This window comes from Phodopus roborovskii, unplaced genomic scaffold (genome assembly GCF_943737965.1).
Source record: "Phodopus roborovskii unplaced genomic scaffold, PHOROB, whole genome shotgun sequence".
Classification (NCBI taxonomy): Eukaryota; Metazoa; Chordata; class Mammalia; order Rodentia; family Cricetidae; genus Phodopus; species Phodopus roborovskii.
The window spans coordinates 15,954,166-15,978,443 of record NW_026126418.1 but is presented as its reverse complement, the minus strand read 5'-3'; the positions used below and the strand labels follow the sequence as shown (position 1 = coordinate 15,978,443).

General features: G+C 37.3%; 1 protein-coding gene across 3 annotated transcripts in view; it reads left to right on the top strand.

Moving 5' to 3' along the window:
- Ckap5 (cytoskeleton associated protein 5) overlaps window positions 1–24,278 on the top strand; it is a 90,841-nt gene that overhangs the window by 7,781 nt on the left and 58,782 nt on the right. For all 3 annotated transcript variants that reach the window (XM_051184203.1, XM_051184201.1, XM_051184202.1), the window contains exons 2-6: window positions 12,130–12,223; window positions 15,050–15,243; window positions 17,040–17,246; window positions 22,003–22,174; window positions 22,995–23,127. In XM_051184203.1, coding sequence (XP_051040160.1) covers window positions 12,167–12,223; window positions 15,050–15,243; window positions 17,040–17,246; window positions 22,003–22,174; window positions 22,995–23,127 — 763 coding nt within the window. In that variant the 5' untranslated portion in view covers window positions 12,130–12,166. The remainder of the gene's footprint in view (window positions 1–12,129; window positions 12,224–15,049; window positions 15,244–17,039; window positions 17,247–22,002; window positions 22,175–22,994; window positions 23,128–24,278) is intronic.

Genomic DNA, 24,278 nt, shown 5'->3' with positions numbered 1-24,278 from the left:
ATGTGTGTCTGTGTACCGTGTGATAATTGTGGAGGACAGAAGAGAGGGTCAGATCCTCTGGAACTGGAGTTACAGATGATAAGTTGCCATGTGGGTGCTGGGAACTGGACCTGGGTCTTGTGAAAGGACAAATGCTTTTAACTGCTTAGCCATTTCTCCAGTAAGTTTCCTGCCTCTTCTATGCTGAGCTTCTAGCATGGCCTCTTTTTTTTTTTTTTTTTTTTTTAACTACAGATGAATATGCCTCTAGATACATTTTTTTGGGCTTCTATTGCTGTACCATATATTAAGCAATTAATGCCCCCCCCCACTGTGGATTGTTACTAATAGCTATTTTTCTGGCTGTCCTCAGTGGTAGAATATCCTCAGTGTGTATGCCATGGTTTTTTAAAAATTGTCTCCTGTTAGTAAACTATTAAAGTATAATTTCTTGTACCATAAAACTTATTTTGTGGCTTTTAGCATTCATAAAATATGTTAACTATCACTGTCTAATTCCAAAATGTGTTTATCACTCCACCAGAAAAAAATTCTGTACCTATTAGCAGTCACTTCTCATTCCCTAGCAAATCACTTTATAACGCTTCATAACAGTGGCATCATACAACATATGTCCTTTTGTATCTTACATCTGTCACTTTGAATAATATGTGGGGTTCATACATGTTGTAGCATGTATCATTGCTCTCATTACTCTATTCCTTTTTGTTTGTTTGTTTTTTTAGAGCAGGATTTCTCTGTATTCCTGGCTGTCCTGAAACTTGCTCTGTAGACTGACTAGGTGTAGACTAGGCTGGCCTCAAACTCACAGAGATCTGCCTGCTTCTGCCTCCCCAGTGCTGGGATTAAAGGTGTGTGCCACTATTGCCAGGCTGATCTGGTTTTTGTTCTTGTTGTTATTCTGGGTATAGAACCCAGGGAGTCAGACATGATGAGCAAGAGCTCTGCCATTGAGCCACAACCCCAAAGTTCAGGAACCAATTGGTGGTTACCTAGGAGTGAGGAAAGGCATTAACTATAAAGACCACAAGGGAAATTTTGGGGCTGTTGGAGCTCTTGTTTGTGGTAATGGCTATGTAGCTCTGAATAAATTTTACTGTTGATTATATTTTTATAATATTTTTATGATATTTTACTGTAGATTGTATTTCAGCAAGCCTGACTTAAATAAAAGATTTTATCTCAGGATATAGTCTCTTGGCCTTTCTGGACACCAGTCATGAATGTGGTGCATATAAACTCACAGATATACATACATACACATAAATAGTAAAAGTAAATCTTTTTAAGAATCAGCTGAGGAAAACTAAAATACAAACCCTTAGAACAACGTTAACTTCATGGGTATATAATGAAGTCTTGATTACTTAATTCAGGAATGTCAGTAAATGTATTCTAGAACCATCTTGGCTGTTTAGTCAGTTTCTCTTCAATTCTCTTAAAACCTTCAGATTAAGGGTAACCTGAGTCTACTCTCAGTCTTCATGCTTGTCCTCTAAGTCTAAATTTCTATTTGAACTCCTATTCACATTGGAGATGTTAGTTTATAAGTAGACATTGCTTCTCACACTAATTTGATGGCTTTGTAGGGTGTTTTTTATTTAAATTATATTGTGGGCCCAGTGTGCAAATCTGTAATCTAGCTATTGGAGACTGAACCAGTAGGATTACAAATTCAAAACCTGCCTAGAATTCATGGAACACTTGCAGTTTATTTTATTTTTTCAAAATATAAAGTAAGTTTTTAAGAAGGGAAGACACGGAGCTCCAAAGAGTGGTTTTGGCAAACATTTATAAAGACCCTTTGTTCAATCCCTAGTGCTGCAAAATTAAAATAATTCAATGTTGTAATGTCTTTCTCATTCAGTGTAAAGAAAATTGATAATCTTTGAAGATCTCAAAGACCATGTATTTATTCCCTGAGTTTATTTTAATTATGTGCATTAAGGGTGGGGTGCACATGCCATGGTATTGTTTGGAGGTCAGAGGACTTTAAAGAGTTCTCTCCTTCAATCTCTATGTGGTTTCCAGAGATTGAACTCAGGTTGCTAGGTTTGTTCAGTAAATATCCTTAGCTGCTGAACCATCACTCTGGCTTAGTCCCTGAGATAGTAATACAGTTTCCCTACAAACTTATCAAGAACTTCCTTTTAAACTAAATTATTGTATATCCCAATTATATTTGTATGCACTATTCCTTTGCGTAGACTTGTAGTGAAGTCTTGGTGAATTTTTGGAAGGACATCTTTTATTTACAAAAGGGGGAAGTTATTTTGCTTTTTGTCTCCTGTTAACCTTCCTACCTATCTGATATCCTTACGGAGGAACCTTCCCTTTGCTGCTAAGAAAGTCTGTGAAAGGGCAAGAGGAAGCATTGAAAGCTGCTGGAATTTCTTTGGTTTTGTGCCGCAGTTTGAAGAATTGCTGATTCTAAGAGAGGTTAATGGGAAAAAGCAGCTTCCATGATGGTATCTGAATATTCTGATTTGACAAGTAATTTTTTTTAACACCCTTCAAAGACTTAGAATTATGTTATTGAAAACTAGTCATCTCCTTTATTTCCTTGACATTTTCTGTATTACTGCCAAACCATAGATCCACTTCCAAGTTGATACATCATTTACATGCTTTGGAAAACCTTTGAGAGGGAAGTAGCACCCTGGGACTGCAGACCTCTTGGTGAAGGGCGCAGCGGTCCCTTTAAGCATTCTGTGGGCGTGCAGAGGGTCACTGAGGGTGGGGCAGGCACTCTTGACTGCCGTGCTTCTGTCCCCGCCCCCAGAGGAGGCGGTTCCCAGCAGCTGACTTGCCAATGCGGCTGCCTCCCGCCTGCTACCTGGTATTCCTGCTGGCCTGACCTCTCCCCGCTAGGGTAGCGTAAGTGTCAAGACTACCGAAAGGGGGCAAGCATTCCATGCTGGGCCGGAAGTCCTAATGGACAGACAGTTCAGGGGGACTTAACCTGCCTTTCAGAGTCTGTCCGGGAATGAAAACAATGCCGGCTGCAGTGTGCTAAAGCCGGGATATCCGCTCTACCTCTGGGTGGTGCCAGCAGACCTAGAGTGTTTGTTTGGATGTGTTGTGTTTAAGTCATGCCGATGACCTGACTTTTCCCAGCCTAGTTCCTGCTTGGGGTGAAGAAAGGATTGATTTTTACCAGAGTTTAACCTTGTAGGGCAGAATGGGTGGAGCTGAATCTAGTGCTCTGGGCCTTGGGTTATTAGACTGGGATTTAGAGACCTGGCTAGCCTCCCGCAAGAATAAGCTTTAGGTTTTCAGTCTCCTTGGTAGTGTTGAGCAGTAATTCTCAAAGTTGACCTAATTCTCAGCGGCTTTAGATTTCCATCTCCCCAGAAGCCTATGTTGGTGTCTAGTACCCCTTTTGGAAACATTGACAGTGACCATCTCTCAGGGAGAGTACAGCTAACCCTCTTTCCTGCTGATAGAATAGTACAATGTAAATGATATAGCTCTTTACCTGTTTCAGTTTCTTAGGGAATATATGAAAGGTCATGATCCCAGAACAAGGAAAGCAACCATTGCTGAAGTTTGATGAGATAACTTGCTAGAGAACAGTTCAAATTTCTACCCAGAGTACACAAGCAATGCTTGTTCTTGTTAATGGTGACATTTGGAGGCAGTGAAGGTGTTTTCTTGTTTGTTAGAAGGAAAGTGTCATTGTCTTTGTGATTTCCACATAGGTGAGATTTTTTTGGGGCCTTGGATAAGTAATAATAATCTTAAATATTCTATGACAGTTAAATAATCTTTCTCTTTTTTTAGTCCATGTCCCTTCCTAGATGTGGTTTGAGTAAAGATATCTAGACACATATATTCATAATTTTGTTTTATAATTGCTATCTTTTTTATAAGATGAGATCATTGCATATCAGCGATCATTTAAAAGGTTTGATTTTTTTTTTAATTTCTGGAGCATTTATGTATTTAAATGGAGCTGTGGACATGTGGATGTCACAATCTATATGTGGATACCAGAGGACAGGTTGCAGGAGTTGGTTCTTTCCTTACATCATGTGGATCCCAGGGATTGAATCAGGCTTGACAACAAGTACTTTTACACATTGAGCCATCTTGCTGGTCTGGTTTATGTTTGTTTGAGATTGGTGACACTGGTGTGATACCCAGGCTGGCTCCCAAACCTTTGGAGTCAAGTTATCCTCTTGTTTTAACCTTCCAAATAGCTGGAATTACAGGTGTGAAGGTTAGGGGTTGTGTTTTGAGTAGGCAGAATCTTCCCTCAAGCTTCTCAGACCCGTACTGTAATTCTGCAGTAGCATTTTCTTAGCCAGAGAGAGCGTCCAGGAATGGTAATCAAATTCAGAACTCTTGTATTGTGATAGTGAAGAGCTTTGTAGGTCAAGAGCTTGGAAATTTGCCATAGAAGAGTTGAACTGCCAACAATTCTTTCCAAGTAAAATGCAAAACCAAACTGTTTACTAGCTCTCTGGTCATTCTATACTGTCAAAACACAGGAATTTAAAATAAAAGGATACTACATTTGGGTAGTTGGGAAAGAGTAATAAATATACTGTAAAGTAGGAGACAAGTTCTAAGCACATCTCTAACATTATTATATAATCTCTTCACCTTAGTTTTAGGTGGTTGAATAATAGGAATACTAGATTGCTGAGGTCTGTGTTTTATGATTGGGTTTTATGTTCTCTCTCTCTCACACACACACACACAAGAAAATTTGTTATTTAAACACTAAGCTGAAAAATGGGAATGTTTGAGATTTCTTCTAAGTTCTGCCTTTATGTATAATCTTAAACATTTCTTAATTTCAGATCTAAAAACAAGCAATTATGTACAAACCTTTACTAGCAACAGTACAGACTGTGTCATATTTGAGGTCTTCAGAGACATTAGATATGTCAGGATTATAAGATGAATAATTCTCTGATAGAACAAAATTCTTTTCATTGACCTCTTTGCCTTAGTTATAGTTAATGGTAAAAATCTCTTAAGAACATCGAACCACTTGAAATTTCTGAATATTTTTATAGATAGGAGCCACAGTATCATATATCTTTCAGAAGAGTTGTATTAATATTTAAAACAAAACATCAAACTGTTACTTATTAAACATCTTCATGTTTTTTTGTATATAAAATCCAGAGTCCTCTGTTCAACCCTGGTGTTAAATTTTTAGTCACTTGAATGTGTTCCTGTCTTTTTATTTATTTGTTTGTTTGTTTGTTTTTTGTTTATTATTTGGAGAGAGAATTTCTTTCTCTGTGTAACTTTGTAGATCAGGCTGGCCTCCAACTCATAGATTTGCCTGCCTCTGGGTGCAGGGATTAAAGACGTGTGCCCCATCCCCCTTGAAGATCATTTCTGTAGTCTAAAACCAGACTCCTATTTCTAGCTTCTCTTTCACTCCTCCAAAAACAAATAACTCAAAACCCATGTTTTTCTCTCATTGGTACCTTTTTTTTTTTTTTTCCCCTATCTTAGATACTGAAGCCTCCCTCTCTGCATTAGACTTTTCCCTCAGCTTTCACCTCCTTCAGCTGTAAAGACTTGCTGGTTCTTTCTCTTTAATACAACTCCTTCAGTATCCCTGCTCACTCTTTCCATTCCTGTTGATAGGATCTTTAATCCTGGCTCCTGGAGGGTTATTATAATAATTTCCTATCAAAACTCTACTTTTATTGTGTATGGTGACGCAGCCTGTAATTCTACTACTTTGGAGGTATAGAGACAGAGTTGGGAAATGAAAACCAGACTGATATATAGAAAATAAGCCACTCCCCAAATGAAACCTCTGCTTTCTCTTTATTTGTTCTACTAAGTGTCTTTTTTTTTTTTTTTTTTTTTTTTTTTTTTTTTTTGCTTTGCTTTGTTTTGTTTTTGAGATAGGGTTTCTCTGTGACTTTGGAGGCTGTCCTGAAACTTGCTCTGTACACCAGGCTGGCCTCAAACTCACAGAGATTCACCTGCCTCTGCCTCCCGAGTACTGGGATCAAAGGCATGCACCACCAACACCTGGCTTATACTGAGTGTCTTTTAAAGTATTAATTGATACCTGCATGCTCTGACCTTAATCTCTCTGACTTTACTCTTAGGGGGTCTCTGTAAATGTGATTAGTACTTTCCTGTCTCTAAGGCTTTGCCTTTAATGTTTTCCTAAATATAGAATTATTTCTTTTTTACCTGTTCCTCCTCTTTTTTGAGACAGAATCTTTGTAGCCCATGCTGGCCTCAAACTCACAATCCTCTTTGCCTCAGTTTCTCAAATGTTGAAATCACAAGAATTTACCACTATTCCCTGCTAGTACTCATTTAATTTTTTTTTTTTAATTTACTATTCATCATTGAGTTCAAATGCCATAAGGTTGTAACTGAGAGTTTCTGAATTCTTGTATTTGCCCTTGTTTATGGCACTTTCCACATATAGTATATTTTATTTTATAGTATAGCTGTTTGTTTATATATGTTTCTTGTGCTGTTCTAAACTTGAGGACATCATGGTTTTTATCCTCTCAAGACTTTTGCTAGTAAGCTTGATCAGTTTTTATGTAGCTATCACCACAGTTTAAGAACATTGCCATTACTTTCAAAAGAGGCTAAGGGATATAACTCAGTGGTAGAGTGCTTGCCTAATATATTCAACCAACACCCCCCACCACCACCACCACCCTCAAGAAAGCCAAAAAATACCTTGGAAACTTTTGTTATCTCCAAAAGAAACTCTTACACACACACACACACACACACACACACACACACACACACACGAAACTTTCAAATATTCATGTTCTAGGCATTTACTAATTTCACTTAAAAAACAAAATAAAACTGTTTGGACATTTTATAAAAATGGAATCATACTATATAGTCCTGTGATTTAGCATAATGTTGTCAAGGTTTATCCATGCTATAAGCTTTATCCATATTTTGTTTCCCTGTATTCCTAATATTTCACTGTATTAGTTTACCACATTTTAGTTATCTGTTTAACAAAGTATGGCTTTCCTATAGTTGCTTTAATGGCAAATAAATAACAGTTAGATGTGGTGGCACACACCTATAATCCCAGAAAATGAGAAGCTGAGTCAGGAAAATTGTGAATTTGGAGGCTAGCATGAGCTGTCTGGTGAGACTGTCTAAAAAGGGGGCATGGAACTGGTTTTATTTCTTTATTTAGCCAATGCACCAGTAAAAATAAAGAAAGTAGCCTAGTAGTGGTGATACATGCCTTTGATCACAGAACTTGGGAGGCAGAGGCAGATGAATCCCTGAGTTCAAAGTCAAGCTTGGTCTCTAGAGCTAGTTCCAGGACAGCCAAGGCTACACAAAGAAACCCTGTCTTGAAAAACAAAAACGAAAATAAAATGACTATAAAACTATTAAGGGGTCTTATGTGTAGCATACTTTGTTTTTCAGATGTTCAGTTTGATTTATTTGTTAAAGTATCACAAGCAAAATTTTTTAAAACTAAATTCACTTTGCGTGTTTGAATTCTACAAAATTATAAATTAAAGTCAAATAAAATTTGGAGTGAAATAATTACTTTCAAATTGTGAGTGGCAGATGATAACAAATTTTACTTTTGAGCCTTTGGGCTAGATGCTAAGTATTTTATCTCCAGGAGTTTTGTGTAAACTAACTCATACAATCCACACAATAATGGCAAAGTATTATTATTCTTACTTTTCTACTTATGTTACTAACTCAGCATGTTTCAACTTATGTTTCTTATTCAGCATGTTACCTAAGAAACTTATCCCTGTAAAACTTTTCAGGTTTACAGTGGTTTTGAAAATAACAGAATAGTTTTTAAATTTAGATTCCAAGACAAAATAGAAGATCATAAAAATTTTCTCAAGAACAAAAGCTAAAATTTGATGAATTACTATTTTGGGGTTGAGTGTGTGTGTGTGTGTGTGTGTGTGTGTGTGTGTGTGTGTGTGTGTGTGTGAGATATATATATATATATATATATATATATATATTTTTTTTTTTTTTCTCCCTTAGCTAATGTTTATTGGTTGTATGTGCTAGGCAGCACTGTACATGGTGAACTGTAGGGCTCATTGGTTGTATGTGCTAGGCAGCACTGTACATGGTGAACTGTAGGGCTCATTTTCTGGATTTTGTTGTTGTTGGACCTGGAGGGTTGTTCCTTTTTGTTTGTTGAAATAGGATTTGTAGTCTCAAACTTACAGTTTTATTGCTTCTGCCTCCTGAGTCCTGGGAGTATAGGCATGCAATACCAAGACTATCTGCTAAATGGCTAATTTAACCTTGGTCTTTTCACTATGTACTCATCCTCAGTGTTGGAATTCACTCTCCTTGTTTTAGTTACATATGTCTTTGACCCTCCTACTTTTGATTCTCTGGCTCATATGTCTCTGTGGTGCTCCAAGCTTGAATCCCCCAACTGCTGCCTACATCTATACTGCCATATCTCCTAATAGTGCCATTCCCTGAGATTATGGAATTATGGGATTATGAGGGCCAATTATATTCAAACTACCACAACATGTATGCCTTTTAAATAAACCTGCTACAGTAAAAGAAGTTAGAATTAATGCTACACAAGTTTCTAATTGTTTATTTCCATGTCTGCTTATCTCTTAGTTTGTAGACATCTGCTTATCTCTTAGTTTGTAGACAAGCACATGACTCTGAACTATACTTTGTTTTCAGGGCTGAGAAAGAACACAGGGCTCAAACATACTAGACAAGCACTCTAATACTGATCTATACCCAACCTTTGAATCAAAGTTTGACTAGCATATATAAATTATACAAACAAAATGGAGAGATACCAGCTCATAGACTCGATGAGTTCAGTCTATGAACATTAATAGGAGTTTGTTACATAGATTGTGATTGAACTAGGTAGGGCATAGAGGTGCAAACCTTTAATCCCAGCACTTGGGAAACAGGCAGGAGGATCTCTGTAAGTTTGAGGCCAGCTTGTTCTACATTCAAGTTCCAGGCCAACCAGAGCTGCATGATTTATGAGACCCTGACTCAGAAGAAGAAAGGATACAGATTTAACCTGGGTGTGGTGGTGCATGCCCTTAATCCAAACTGTTACCCTAGTTCACTGTTGTCGAATTTGAGTTTCTACAAATTCTGTATAAAGATTTAACTTCTGTTACAAAATATTGCCGTTTCCCCCAGACATGGAGATTTGGGAAAGAAGTCTTACATATAGCTCTACTTATTCTAGGAAACTATTATGATCTAGTCTTTGTTTTTAAGCTTTTCTTTTTCTTTTTTTCCTGGGGTGTTTCCTTCTGTTTGATGGGAAGGAATAAAGTGTAAAGAAAAAAGACTGAGTGTAGTCCCACTATGTACCAGTTTTGTTGTTTTGGCACATAACCTAATCTTTGTGTATCTAGTATATAAGGGGGGGGGAATACATTTTTTTCCCTCACACAGTTGGTGTAAACACAGATGGATTAATACGCTTTAAGGACTTTGAGAGGCTACAGAGGAGTCTCAGTAGTTAAAAGCTTAGTAAGATTACTGATTGTGGTGTTTTTACAGAATGAAATGCCATGTGGGTGTTGAGTTATATTCTCAAAAAGATAAATATTTGCATTTGCAAAAAAAGGCCTTACCTGGGCATAGTGGCATGTACCTAAAATGTCAGCATTTGAGAGGTGGAGACTGAAGGATCAGGATTTTAAGATTATCCTCAACTACATAGTGAGTTTAGGGGCAAACTAGGCCAAAAACAAATAACAGAAGATTAAAAGGAGTATCCTTGTTTTTTTCATGTGATTTATATACTGTGCTCATTTTAATTACTAACTGGTAGAAGTTTTCATTTTAATACTTTATGTATTTTGTATAGTAAATGGTAAAGATTCTTCAGAAACATATTTTCACAATCAGAAAGAAAGGTGTTTCCTTAATGGAAAGCATGAAATTGTTAAAGGTATATTGACTATAAGCCTTGCTAAAAATTGGTTAAAATACGAGGCCAGAGAGATGTTTCAGTGACACGGCTCTTCCAGAGGGCCTGATTTCAGCTCCCAGCACCAATGTCAGGCAGTTCACAGCTGCCTGTAACTCCAACTCTAGGGAATCTGACTCCTTCTTCTGATCGCCACAGAGACACACACATCCACAACACAGACTCATAAATAAAAATAAATGTTTTTAAAATGGTTTAAGCTACACGTGGTGGCTCACACTTTTAGTCCTAGCACTTATGAGATAGAAGGCAACTGAATCTTTGTGAGTTGTAGGCCAGCCTGTCTATGTGCTTGCCAAGGCTACATTGTGAGATCGTTTTAAAAACAACAGCAGAAAAGGTTTAAATATATAGAATATTTACAAGGGAATAAGTCATTTATGGATTTAATCATTTACTAGTTTGTATAAGCTCAGGTTAGATTTGTATTTAACAGGACTAGGTAGAAAGCTAGGTAGTATTGAGATTTATCTGTAATGATATTGCCCACCCTCTCTCCCTGCTTCTCTCTTTCCTTTCTAGAAGTCTCAGTCTAGTACAGTCTGTTTTCAAACTCACTCTATAGCCCAAGCTGGCCTTTATATTTCAGTGATTCTCCTGCTTCAGCATCACAGGTGGTAGGATTACAGGCTTGAGCCACCATATCCAGGTTCTGCTTTAGTCTGTTGTTTTGTATCATTTTAAGACAAAGTCACATACCTCAGATTCCCGAGGGCTAGGATTACAAGTGTGTATACCATGCCTGGCTCATATAATAAATAAATAAATAAATTTAGGAGCTGGGTGGTAGTAGTGCATGCCTTTAGTCCCAGCACTCAGGAAACAGAGGCAGATGATCTCTTGAGTTTCAGGACAGCCAGGGCTACACGGAGAAACTCTGTCTCTAAAAACCAAAAATGAAAAAGAGAGAAAATGTCTTTATATTTAAAAGCATATGAAACCAATAATAGACAAATTATCAATAAGGAATATGTATTTCTTAAATGATAAGAAATTTTTATAGAATTCTAAATTATAGAAAGGAATAGAGTTTTGACATTTTCAAGGAAGAGAGGAGGAATGCATAATAAATAAATGCTTGATTGATTACACAAATAAAGTCAGATAAACTGTCCTCTGAAGAATAGATGACAACTGTGACAATCTGTGTGTGGCCCAAGTGTGGAACACTAGTCTCCTCTATGAGAAAATCCAGTATCCTGTTTTGGGCAGAGATGGGGACCTCCAAAGGTGAACAAATTCCTCTGTTTGTTTGCTAATGTAGGCTTCCTCCGTGGATGGAGATTTCTTTTATAAAAAGATGGCAGCTTTTCAGAGCTGTTATATGTCTGAACCTTTTTTTAGTAACTGAATAGAAATGTGCCAAAGAAGTTGATATGGGGGTTGATATTTTGGTCTTCCATATAATAATAAGAGCTATGTGTAGCTTGCTCCTTCTTTCCTTCCTTCTTTCCTTCCTTCCTTCCTACCTTCCTTCCTTCCTTCCTTCCTTCCTTCCTTCCTTCCTTCCGATTCTTGGTCATATATTTCTCACTTGAAAAAAATTAAGTGGCTCTTTTTTATTGTTGTTGTTTTTTGAGACATGTCTCAGGTAACTCAGGGTGCTCTCAAACTCACCAAATTTAGCTGAGACTGATCTTGAACTTTGGACCTTCTACATCTACCTTCTATTTTTTATCATTAAGAAAATGTCTGTGCTGGTTAGTGGTGGTACATGCCTTTAATCCCAGCATTCAGGAGGCAAGGCAGGCAGATCTCTGAATTTCAGGTCCCAGCCAACTCTAGATTGAGTTCCAAGACAACCAGAGCTACACAGAGAAATACTATCTCAAAACAAAACAAAACAAAAACAAACAAACAAAAACCACACAGGTTTGATGGCATATGCCTTTAATTCTAGCTAACAGGAGGCAGAGGCAGGTAGATCTTTGAATTTGAGAATGGCTAGACATAGTTTAGTTAGATCCTGTCTTGCACTGCCCCTCCCTCCCAAAAAAGAGGAAGAAAGTGTTCTATTAATAGAATTGAGTAGTAGGCATCTGATCAAAGAAACTTTAACTCTTATTTATAAATGCATGATAATAACCCATGAAAAACGATTTTTGTTTTAAGAGACTACTTGGTTATTAGAGTTAATGAGTATCTACTATCTACTTTTACCTGACTAGGAACTACTTTTAACTCCGAGAAAAAACTAGAAGCACAATGGGAGATGACAGTGAATGGTTGAAACTACCAGTTGATCAGAAATGTGAACACAAGGTAAGACTTCTAGAACTTAAATTTTATTGTCATTAACTTGTTTTGTCGGCAGTTATATTATTACCTTACTTAGAATGTATAACATTGATGACATGTTATTTTATGTCATTAGAAATAGGAGTCTCCTACGTAAGTGTGGTGGTGTACACCTGTAATCCTAGTACTTGAGAGGTGGAGGCAGGAGAATCAGGAGTTCAAGGCCAGTCTTGGTTAGTTACATAGCAAATGCTCGTCCAGCCTTGGCTACATGATCCAATCTCAAAAAAACAGGGAAATGGTTGAGTAAATAAGAACACTTGCTGCTCCAGCCTAAAGACCTAAGGTCTAAACTCCAAATCCATGTAGAAGGCTGGGTGCCATGGCTTGAATTTGTAATCCTAGCACCTAATGGTTTAGATGAGAGATGAAGAGAGAGATCTTCCAGAAGCTTGAAAGACAGCTAGCCTGAAGTATGCAGTACAAAACCAAAAAAGACTGCTTCAAAAACAGAGTTGGGGCTGGAGAGACAGCTCAGAAGGTTAAGCAAGCACTGACTGCTCCTCCAGAGATCCTGAGTTCAATTCTTGTGATCTCTGCACATACACCCTGGCACATGTGTACCCTTATTCACACAGGTACCCATGTACCCCCCACACACACATCCACAGACACAAAATAAGGTTTCTCTAGCTTGATAAAATATTTTTTTCATTTATTCCCAGCACTGGAAGGAAGAGGCATTTGTGTCTAAGATCAAGACCAGTCTGGTCTACAGAGTGAGTTCCTGGGCAACCAGGGATACACAGAGAAACCCTAGATCTTTAAAAAGTGACAAATATGCCAGGTGGTTGTGAGGCACACCTTTAATCCTAGCACTTGGAAGGCAGAGGTAGGCAGGTCTCTGAGTTCATAGAGTGAATTCTAGGATGGCCAGGGCTACACAGAGAAACTCTGTCTTGGAAGGAAAAAAAAAAATGTTTCAAGTTGGGTAGCTTTTTCATTAGCATATTTTATTTTATGGAAACCGATTTTTGCATTTGCAGTCTGGTTTGGCTCTGGATGTTTAGCATTTTTTAGATTCTCTGGTGTATATATAATGTATATTTCAGTATCTGCACCTTCTGGGGCTAGCCACCTTTTAATTATGGATGATTTTAAACTAATAGATAACTACTTTTCAATTATTTCATTTTCTCTTGCTATACTGGAATTATAGGTATGACTCACCATGCCTTTCCATTTTTAAAACAATGTCTACCAGTTAGTAGAAAATTTCATTTCCTTTCTTACAGATTTCTACTTAAAATGTACAGGTTAGTTGTTTTCCTTCTTTCTTTCTTTCTTTCTTTCTTTCTTTCTTTGTTATTTTTTCCTACATAGTCCTGTCTGTCCTGGATCTCAATGTGTAGACCAGGCTAGCCTTGAACTTGCAGAGATATACCTGCCTCTGTCTCCCGAGTGCAGGGACTAAAGGCATGCATCACCAGCACCCAGCCCTGGGTAGACTTTTTAATGTTAAGACAAGATGAGGCTTTTATTCTATACATTTTTATATTGCCATGTCCCCTCTTCTTTTAAAACTTAACACTGTTAATTTTAAGCTTATTGGTATGATTGTGTGATACTTGTAAGTGACTCCAACACTTGAGAGAACCACCTAAAGAAGAATTTACTTTCAAAGGAATCAATCTGTGGTTCCTGGCCCCATTCACTTGGGCAACGATCATGGCAGTAGATTATACAGTAGAGGAGCTTCTCACCTCATAGCAGTTAGAAAGCAGAAAATGAGAATATACAAAGGGGCCAGGGCAAGGTATAGCACCCCCAGAATAAACCTCCAAAAACATTTTCTCCAGCTAGGCCTTACTTGCTAATGTTTCCATAACCTTCCAAAATAGCTATATTAAAGGTTCCCAGTATTCAACACACAAACCTGTGAGAGACCTTTATATTAGTAATAATACTTGAATATAAATTGAGAAACATTTGTAATGACTTGAGGGTTGTATTTCATATTATCCACCCCAACACACACACAGAGAGACCAAAGTTTCTCTGTGTAACAGTTCTGGCTGTCCTGCAAGTCGCTTTTTGTAGACCAGGCTGGCCTGGAACACACAGAGATCTGCCTGCCTCTGCCTTCTGAGTGCTGGGAGTAAAGGTGTGCACCACCACCACCCATCTGTAGTTTATTTTTAAATTAAAAAAATTTTATGTGTGTGTCTACACCATAAATGTGGAAGTCTGGGAACACCTTTGAAAAGTTTATTGTGAGATGAACTGAGGAATCAAACTAAGGTCATCAGACTTGCACATCAAGTGTCCTTACTCACTTACTCTGGCCCTACTGTGAATTCATATTTAGATAGCCTTGGCAAAATATTCTTAAGCTTGTTGAAGTTGGGCATGGTGGCACATGCCTTTTATCCTAGCACTGGGGAGGCAGAGGCAGGTGGATTTCTATGAGTTAAAGGACAGTCTGGTCTACATAGTGAGTTCTAGAGAGAGACCCTGTTCCAAACAACAACAAAAACCAAATTGTTTATTGTCAACCATTTTTTAAAATTATTTCATTTTTTAAAGTGAGAACTTTTATTAGAAGGGGGAATGAAAGAAAAGAGGTAAAGAGACACAGAGAGAGGCCAGAAGAGGAAGATGAAAAGTCCTGTCTGCCCCCTCCTTTGTTTTTTTTAATTGCCTGAATTTCTTAAATTTCTTTTTTCTTTTTTTTTTCCTGTTGTAGGGTATTTTGTTCAGATTTCCTGGTATGGAATATTCTTACTTCTTTTCCAGATTATTACTGAATAATATCATTAACTTTGTTTCAAAATGCTAATTTTCTTTTAGCTGTGGAAAGCGAGATTAAGTGGGTATGAAGAGGCTCTGAAGATCTTCCAGAAAATAAAGGATGAAAAAAGCCCAGAATGGTCCAAATACTTAGGATTAATCAAAAAATTTGTCACTGATTCCAACGCTGTGGTTCAATTGAAAGGGCTAGAAGCTGCACTTGTCTATGTTGAAAATGCCCATGTTGCAGGAAAGTAAGTAGTTTTTTCCTAATATTCTATAAACATCTCTGTTTAGTGCTACATAGATAAATTTATGTGTTTATAGAGCCTCTGTTATAGTTTTAAAATATACTAAAAGTCTTTCAGTGTCTTTAATTAGTCTGAATGGCACATGAAATCTCTAAAGGAGAATAAATGTTTATTTCTCTATGTGTTTGGGTACATGTGGAATCAGTTCTTTCTTTACCACTGTGTAAGTTTCAGAGATGAACTTAACGTCTGCAGGCTTAATAAACAGGTATCTTTACATGTTGAGCCATCTAGCTGGCCCTGTTTTTCCTTTTGAGATTTTTAGATGAGCATTATTCAAAATTTAAAGTAACCTTAGTAACTTTTAGAAGTAGTTACTATAAGGTCATTGCAAAGGAAGTGTGAGAGCCTCACTGAAGACAACTGGGCATTATGAAAGAAAAACTTCTCTGAAAACTTAGGATCACAGAACTGGAGAGATGCCTCACCAGTTAAGAGCATTGACTCTTCTAGAGGACCCAAATTCAATTGCCAGCACCCACAACTGTCTGTAATTCTAAGATCCGACACCCTCACACAGACATAACATGCAGGCAAAACAACCAATGCACATAAAAAAATGAATACAAAAAATAATTATTAAATTCCAAACTTATAATAACCTTTTTTTTTTTCCTCCAAGAACTTTTGTCTCTTGGGGTAGTGAATTCTAATTTGTGTTTCCTGGCCCAATAGACTTCAAGTATGGATGATAGAAGTTTCCAGGCTGGAGAGATGGCGCAGTGGTTAAGTGGTTAAAAGCACTGACTGCTCTTCCAAAGGACCCAGGTCCAATTCCCAACACCCACATGGCAGCTCACAACTGTAACTTCCAGTATCTGACACCTTTAATGCATATAAAATAAATTACACACAAAGTTTCCATTCACTCACTTTCCTGTATCTTATTAACTTGATTTTTCTAAGTCTAGTCTCCATGTCATCCATGAGAAAGAGCTTGCATATACAAACAGTTGAGACCTTTAATTATGTAAGAAAGATGTGTTTACTTCAGAGACCATGCTAGTGAACATCATCAGTTTGACAGTTTGGTTAACTGTAACCAGTGTTAATAAAATGTTTGCTCTTTTACTTAATTTTTCTTTTCATATTAGAAACTGCTTTTTGACAAATGCCCCCTTTAGCCGTAACCTATTTGGTTCCTCTTGCTGCCAGAATTACATAATTATTTAATTTACATAGCACTCAGTACAAGGCAGTTACTTTGACATTTTGCTAAAAGTTGGAGTGTTTCCGTATTAAAGGTATATTCCCTCCATCGTGTGAATAAATTTTCTTTAAAAATGTCTGAAATAAGTATTTGAAAAAGCAAGCATTCTATAATCCTGCTTTATAGTGTATGTTTGTGTATCCACATGTAAGACAGGCACACATACACACACTCTAAAGAATGTCTGCAAGGACAGATGTATTTCTGTATTGTAAGATTACAAGGAATGGCCGGGCAGTCGTGGTGCACACTCTTAATCCCAGCATTCAGGATGCAGAAGTAGGTAAAGCTCTGTGAGTCCGAGGCCAGCCTGGTCTACAAAGGGAGTTTCAGGACAGCCAGAGCTGTTACACAGAGAAGTCCTATCTCGAAAACGAGAACAAAAAAGATTGCAAGGAATGTCTAGGAAAAATTTTCCTATTTGAATTTTCTATACTTACAAAATGAAATTATAGTGAAGCATGTCTTTTGTGGACTGTTTAGGGTTTATCTCTTTTTACTTAAACATGTGTATGTGTGTGATTTACAGAACCACAGGAGAAGTTGTGTCAGGTGTTGTAAGTAAAGTCTTCAACCAGCCTAAAGCCAAAGCCAAGGAGTTGGGCATAGAGATTTGCCTCATGTACATAGAGATTGAAAAAGGAGAGTCTGTACAAGAAGAGCTCTTAAAAGGCCTGGATAACAAGAACCCCAAGATCATAGTGGCCTGTATAGAAACACTAAGGAAAGCCTTAAGGTAAGACTTTTTTCCCTTGTTTTTTTGCGGCAGGGTTTCTCTGTGGCTTTGGAGCCTGTCTGAAACTAGCTCTGTAGACCAGGCTGGCCTTGAACTCCCTGAGATCCGCCTGCCTCTGCCTCGCTAGTGTTGGGACTAAAGGCTTGTGCCACCACTACCTGGCTAAGGTAACACGTGTTTCAGTTCTTCAGTGTGCTGACTGAATTTGAGTTCCAGGTTTAAATAGAAATGGAGACTGTTGAGCTTTTTTTTGGTGTGTGTATTATATCTTTAAAAGTGTTTTTTAATTTATTAATTTATTCTTTATATTCCAATCCCAGTTTCCCTTCCCTCCTCTCCTCCTGCTCCCCCCACTTACCCCATACCCTACCTCCTTGAGGAGAGGGTAAGGCCTCCCCTGGGTAGTATACTAAGTCTATCCCATCTTCTCGTTAAAGCAGGACCAAGGCACCCTCCCCAACCCGCCTAGGCTGTCCATGGAATGGGCCTCATATATTGCCCCAGCCACACCATTGTCATCTATATTCAGCGAGTCTAGCTCAATTTCATGCAGGTTCCCCAGTTGTCAGATGACTGTTGAACTTGTAATTTCAGCCTTTAAGCATGTTGTTTGGTTATTTTTCTCTAAATTCCTTCTTAGTGAAGGTGAGCAGGGAACATTTCTGTTCTGTTTAAGAACTGCCTTTTTTTTTTTTTTTTTTTTTTTTTTTTTTTGGAAAAGTGTTCTTAATATATTTAAGCAGTTTTCTCTTGCTGGCTTCAAGAATAGACTTATGTTATCTATAAAGACATAGTTGTTGGTTCAAGCAAACCTTTGTTTGAGGTCTTTTTAGTAAACATCAAAGTAACTTGTTCTAAAGTTGGTTTGGTCTAAAAATAATAATAGCTTGTATGTGCTGTGTTCAGCCCTAGAGTTCTTACTGAACACTGAAATTCTTTATATATATACTGTACTTGCAGAGACAAGTGGCTAAGATTTGGTAGAGAGCTCTAACTTTGGTAAATCAGTAGTCCTTCTCTTCCAGGGAGAGGGCAAGCATTCTACCACTTAGTTATATCCTGAATCTAGGCAATTCTTAAGCCCCATATCCTGTCTCCAGTTATTGTCCAGTGTTAGCTATGTTAGAAAATAGCACTAATGAAATCTTAGAATAAAGATCATTCCTTTGAAACTATTGTAATTTGGTTTATTACTTGCATCTTGATGACATTGTTGCCTTAACATGTTTATTTTATGTGAAAGTATCAGCATCCTTGAATTTTGTTAAGCTATCCTTGATTTATGTTCTCTTTTGCCTGTTTTATTTTGTTACTACACATGTATACACAATGCATGAGTGGGAATGCAGTACTACAGTGTCAGGGCATACACGGACGGAGAGGACAGACATCAGGATAACTTTAAGGAGTCACTTCTCAGGCCAGGCAACTGCTTTAAACCCACTGATCCATCTCGCTATTCCAAGGAAAGTTTCTTTGTTCCTACTCTTTTATGGTATGGTAGGCATGCGGAGTTTTTCCCTTTGGCTTGTTTTGTTTTTAAGACAGGGTGTCTCCCTGTAGCCCAGGCTCATCTTAGACTCTTGGCATTTCTCCTACCTCTGTCTTTGGAGTGCCAAGGTAACAAGCATAATCCACCATACCTGGCAGCATGTGTCTTTGTGGATAGTAAATAGTTGTCTCAATTTGCCATTTTAGAAATTCATCAGATTAGGCACAAGCACTACTCTAGATACTGCCAGCCCACCCTCAACTGTGTGCTCAGTAAAATGTTCTTTCTTTAAAAGAAAAAAAAAAAAAAAAAAGATAGATTATAGATAAATAAATTTAATGAATTTACAGACTGGTACCAGTAGATGTATTTTCTAATTTTTTATGTTTTATATTTTTGTATGCTTGTATGTATGTGTATAGTGTATATCATACTGTGATCTTCCTTTGAATTAAAAATTTCTATTTTATAGACTATTTTATGTATATATAGTAATTTTACCTTTAAACTGACTAGGAGAATAAGGCTAGGAAAGAATAGGTTACATTTATTTTCTTTGTATATTAATATTAATTATCTGTACTGTCTAGATAGTCATTATTATTTTTAGTGTATAGGGAAAAAAATCTGGGAACTCCCATGTCCTAGGAAAGCATACCTCTAGGCTTGTCCTTATTGATGATGATCTATAATCCACCTTTGTAATTGGTTTTTTTCCTAAAGCATTTCAGAATGTGAAGTAGCTGTTTAGGACTTACAGGCTTAAGTATCATAGCCTCCTAAAGTTATAATTAGGAGCCAGAAAAACACTCTGTCATCCCTACAACAGGCTTATAGAGACTTTTTTTTTTACTTTTAAACTTATATTCATTCATTCATTTTTAGTGTTTTGGTCAAGGACTCAGGTCTTGTTGGTCTGAAACTTGCTATATAGCTGAGGATGACCATGAGCTCCTGATCCTCCTCCTCCTACCTCTCAAGTTCTAAAATTACAGGTGTGTGCTAAGATACCTAACTTTTTTTCCTATCATGTTTACTATCAAAATTAGACTCTGTTTTTTTCATGTATCTATTTTCCATGTGAACTCGCTTTATCTCTTTTATTCTATCTGTTAAAAGTAAGTCATGATAGAGAAACAAAAAGGAATTAGATGAAACTATTATAATGCATTTCTTTTTGCTTGTTTGTTTGTTTTGTTTCCCAGTGGTACTGGGAATTGTGCTCAAGACTTCAGATGGTGGACAAGAATTTTACCACCGATATACAGTCCCTAAAGTAGTAATAATAGGGAAACATCTACCTTCCATTGTCTGTGCTATAGGAATATGTAAGAATCCTGAGTATTAGGTCCTTCAGGCATCAAATTAAATTATTCTCAAACAAAATGACTTAAAGGCACCATAAATTCTCATTTGTTCTTTAGTATTGTAGGTCAGCTGAACAAGATAAATGTTCTCTTCTAATAATATAAAGTGGCTGTGTTTGTACATTTGGGGCTGGAAATGGCTCAGTGGTGAAGAGAACTTGATCCGCTTGTAGAAGATATAGGTTTAGTTCCCAGTTCCCAGCACTCACATGGTTTCTTACAGCCAGCTGTTCACAATTTCAGTTCTAGGGAATCTGACCCTTTTTCTCACATCCTTAGGCACTAACACACGCATGGTACAAATTATACATATAGGCAAAACACTCATACACATAAAAATAAAGTAAATCTAAGAGTAGTTTAATTTTGTTTTGTTCTCCATGTTGAAACAGGGTCTCATTGTTTAGTTCAAACTGTCATAGAAATTTCTATAGAGACAGGGTTTCTCTGTGTAGCTTTAGAGACTGTCCTGGAACTAGCTCTTGTAGACCAGGCTGGTCTCGAATTCACAGATCCTCCTGCCTCTGCCTCCAGAGTGCTGGGATTAAAGGTGTGCGCCACCAATGCCTGGCCTAGCCTCTGATTCTTCTGTTTTGTTTTTAATTTATTTATTTTTATGTTGTGTGCATTGGTGTTTTGCCTGCATGGATGTCTGTGGGAGGGTGGTGGATCCTGGAGTTACAGACAGTTGTGAGCTGCCATGTGGGTGCTAGGAATTGAACCTGGGTCCTCTGGAAGAGCTTTCAGTGCTCCCAACCACTAAGCCATGTCTTCAGCCCTGGCCTCAGATTCTTGATCTGATTACAGATGTGAACCACCACACTTGGTTTATAAAGTCCATTTTAGAGGAAATATTAGAGATCCAGTGTATTTTCATGTTATGTTATCTATATAATGTATCCGTATGCCTTGTTGAAAAATCACTTTTTGGGAAAAGAATTTCACAACTTAATTTGTAGTATGCTATAGTAGCTATTGTTGAACAATTTTTTTTACATTCATGCAAGTGAGGTAAATTACACACATGAGTTAATAGTATATTCTAACTATTGATAGTAAGTACTATCACCTAAAGTCCTAGCATTCCTAGACAGGAGAATCACCACCAATAGTGCTTGGGCTTCAGAGTGGGACCCTTTCTTAAAAACTAGAAGAATGGAAAGCCCCAAATATATTTGAATTCCATTACTCATTCTAAAATTAAGTATTTTATAATCAAATCCTTCCTGTTCTAGAATTTGCTATTCATAAATGTTAAAAATCAGACTTGGTGGTGGTGGTGGCACACTGCTTTAATCCCAGCAATTGGGAGGCAGAGAGCAGCCAGATCTCTACTGGTTCGAGGCCAGCTTGGTCTACAGAGCTAGTTCCAAGATAGGGCTGTTACACAAACCCTGTCTCTAAATAAATAAATAAAATAAAATAAAAAGAAATGTACATTGCTTTAACTCAATCTGTCAGGTTGAGCATATTTTTCTTTGGCTATTAGAAAATTCATTTTAAAATGTTAATATTATTTTGGGTTCTAGATACTAAACAATCTAAGAACAATAGCTTAATATTTTATCTATGTATGTATTTGTGGATGTGGATGGATAGAGAGATAAATGGTTGTGAATCCCATTTGTTGCCTTAAGGAAAATTTAACCTGTTTATATATGATTGATTGGTTTGTTTGTTTTGAGACAGGACCTCCTTACATAGTCATGGCTGTCCTGGAACTCACTCTATAGACCAGGCTGTCCTGGAACTCAAAGAAATCCTCCTTTCTCTGCCCTCTGAGTGCTGGGGACTAATGGCTTTAAACACCACACTTAGGTACAATATATGATTTGGAGCTGTACATGCTCAATGAAACATGGCATGTTGACTGTTTTCCCCAATTTTTCACTTATAGTGAATTTGGTTCCAAAATCATCTTACTTAAGCCAATTATTAAAGTGTTGCCAAAACTATTTGAATCTCGAGACAAGGCTGTTCGAGATGAAGCCAAACTAATTGCTGTAGAGATTTATCGATGGATTCGAGATGCCCTGAGACACCCATTACAAAATATAAATTCTGTCCAGGTAAGGCACAGATTTCTTTGTTATTTTTGCATAAGGTTAATATAGAGGTGTATTTCCTACTTGTAATTGTTAGTATCCTTAACTAACACACTTTACTTTTTTTTTTTAAGATTTATATAAATTCCTGAGCATAGACTTTCTGCTGTTACTGTCTATCTCTCTGTCTCTGTCTCTCTGCTAGGGAGGAAGTCCTGAGTCTTGCACATACTAGACAAACCTATCCCAGCCCTGCTAGTATTAAATGTATATCAGTTTAAAAGGATCCCTTTATAATTCTGTTGAGTAGCAGGACTCACTTGCTTGGATAAAACAGTTCTATCATGTAGTTATTTTTGGAGCTTTTTTGATAATATAGCATATTTGAATTCATAAACTAGTGGTAGTGTCTTAAAATAATGGATTTGGGAAGCTGAGGAGATGTTTCAGAGGTTAAAGGCACTTGCAGCTCTTGGCAGAGATAGCCCCTGCATGGCTGTTTAAAACTCTATGACTAGTTCCGGGGGATCATTAGTTCCAGGTGATCATCTGGCCTCTGCATGTATCACACACACGTGAAGTACACTTACATGCATGAAGGCAAAAAAGAAATCTTTTTTTAAAAAAGAATTTTGTTTTTAGTGCTTAGAAATAAATCTTCAGTGTGGTAAAATCTCTTATGCTGCAAAATGCAGTTTAAATTTATCTTTTATTAGTTTCCCTATTAGTACCACATAAACAGAAAGTAAGTCCCAATAGATCAGTTAAGTACAAGCATTATGTTTTCTAATAATGGGTTGTAAATTTTAAAAAAAATTATAAGATATTTTGTTCATGCTTGCAGTTGAAAGAATTAGAAGAAGAATGGGTCAAGTTGCCAACAGGTGCTCCTAAACCAAGCCGGTTTCTTCGTTCCCAACAAGAACTAGAAGCTAAATTAGAACAACAACAATCTGCTGGTGGAGATGCAGAGGGAGGTAAGCCAAGTTTTAAACGCTAGTTTCTATAAAAATTAGTGAGAATTATTGCTGCCACACAAATTCTATTGACTGGGCATATTTTAGAGAACTGCTTTTAATAAAATCTGAGAGCCAGGAGGTGGTGGTGCATGCCTTCAAGACCAGTCTGATTTATAGAGAGAGTTCCAAGACAGTCTTCAAAGCTAAAAAGAAAACCCATCTCAAAAAGAAAAAGAAGATGATGATCTTGAGTTTTATGTGGTACTAAATATAAATAACTCTGGTATCTGTTCTATAACAATTTCATCCTGGGAGCTGGGGAGATGGATCAGCCAGTAATCTTCTAGAGGACATTTCAGGCAAAACACCCATACATATAAAATACATTTCTAAAAACTTTTATCAGGAATATGAAAAGATAACTGATAAGTAAAACTTTTATTTTGGTATGTGAGTATGTACATAATACATGTATAGAAACTAGAGAACAACCTTTAGTTGTTGGTCCTTACCTTTCCAATCCCCCCCCCCCCCCCCCCCTCCACACACACAGGGTTTCTCTCTGTAGCTTTGTTTACCAGCTTGGCCTCGAACTCACAGAGATCCATCTGCCTGCCTCTCGAATGCTGAGACTAATGGCATGTGCCACCACTGCCCAACTAAGTTATTATTTTTAGGTTACTTTAGTTTTTTTAATTTAAGCTGTGTGAGTCAGTCAGTCAGTCTGTCTGTCTGTCTGTCTGTGGAAGTGTATGCCACATGTGTGTTGGTACCAGAAATCAGATCTCATGAAACTGAACTTAAAGTCAATTATGATCTACTCACTGTGGTTGTAGGGACTGAGCTTGGGTCCTCTGCAAAAACAGCAAGCACTCGAAACTGCTGAGCTATCTGTCCAGCACCCCAGCTGATTTGAAGGCTCAGTCTCTTCAGCTAGGCAAGTGGTCCATGAGCTTCTGCTATCTCAGCTTTCCATACCTGTAGGTGCTGAGATTGCAGATTATGCTTGCACTCCTAAGTCTAGCTCAGGTCATCAAGCTAATACAGCAAATGCTTTTGCCCACTGAGCCAGTTCCCAAAAAAAAAAAAAAAAAAAAAAAAATATATATATATATATATATATATATATATATACACACACACATACACACATATATGTGTATATATGC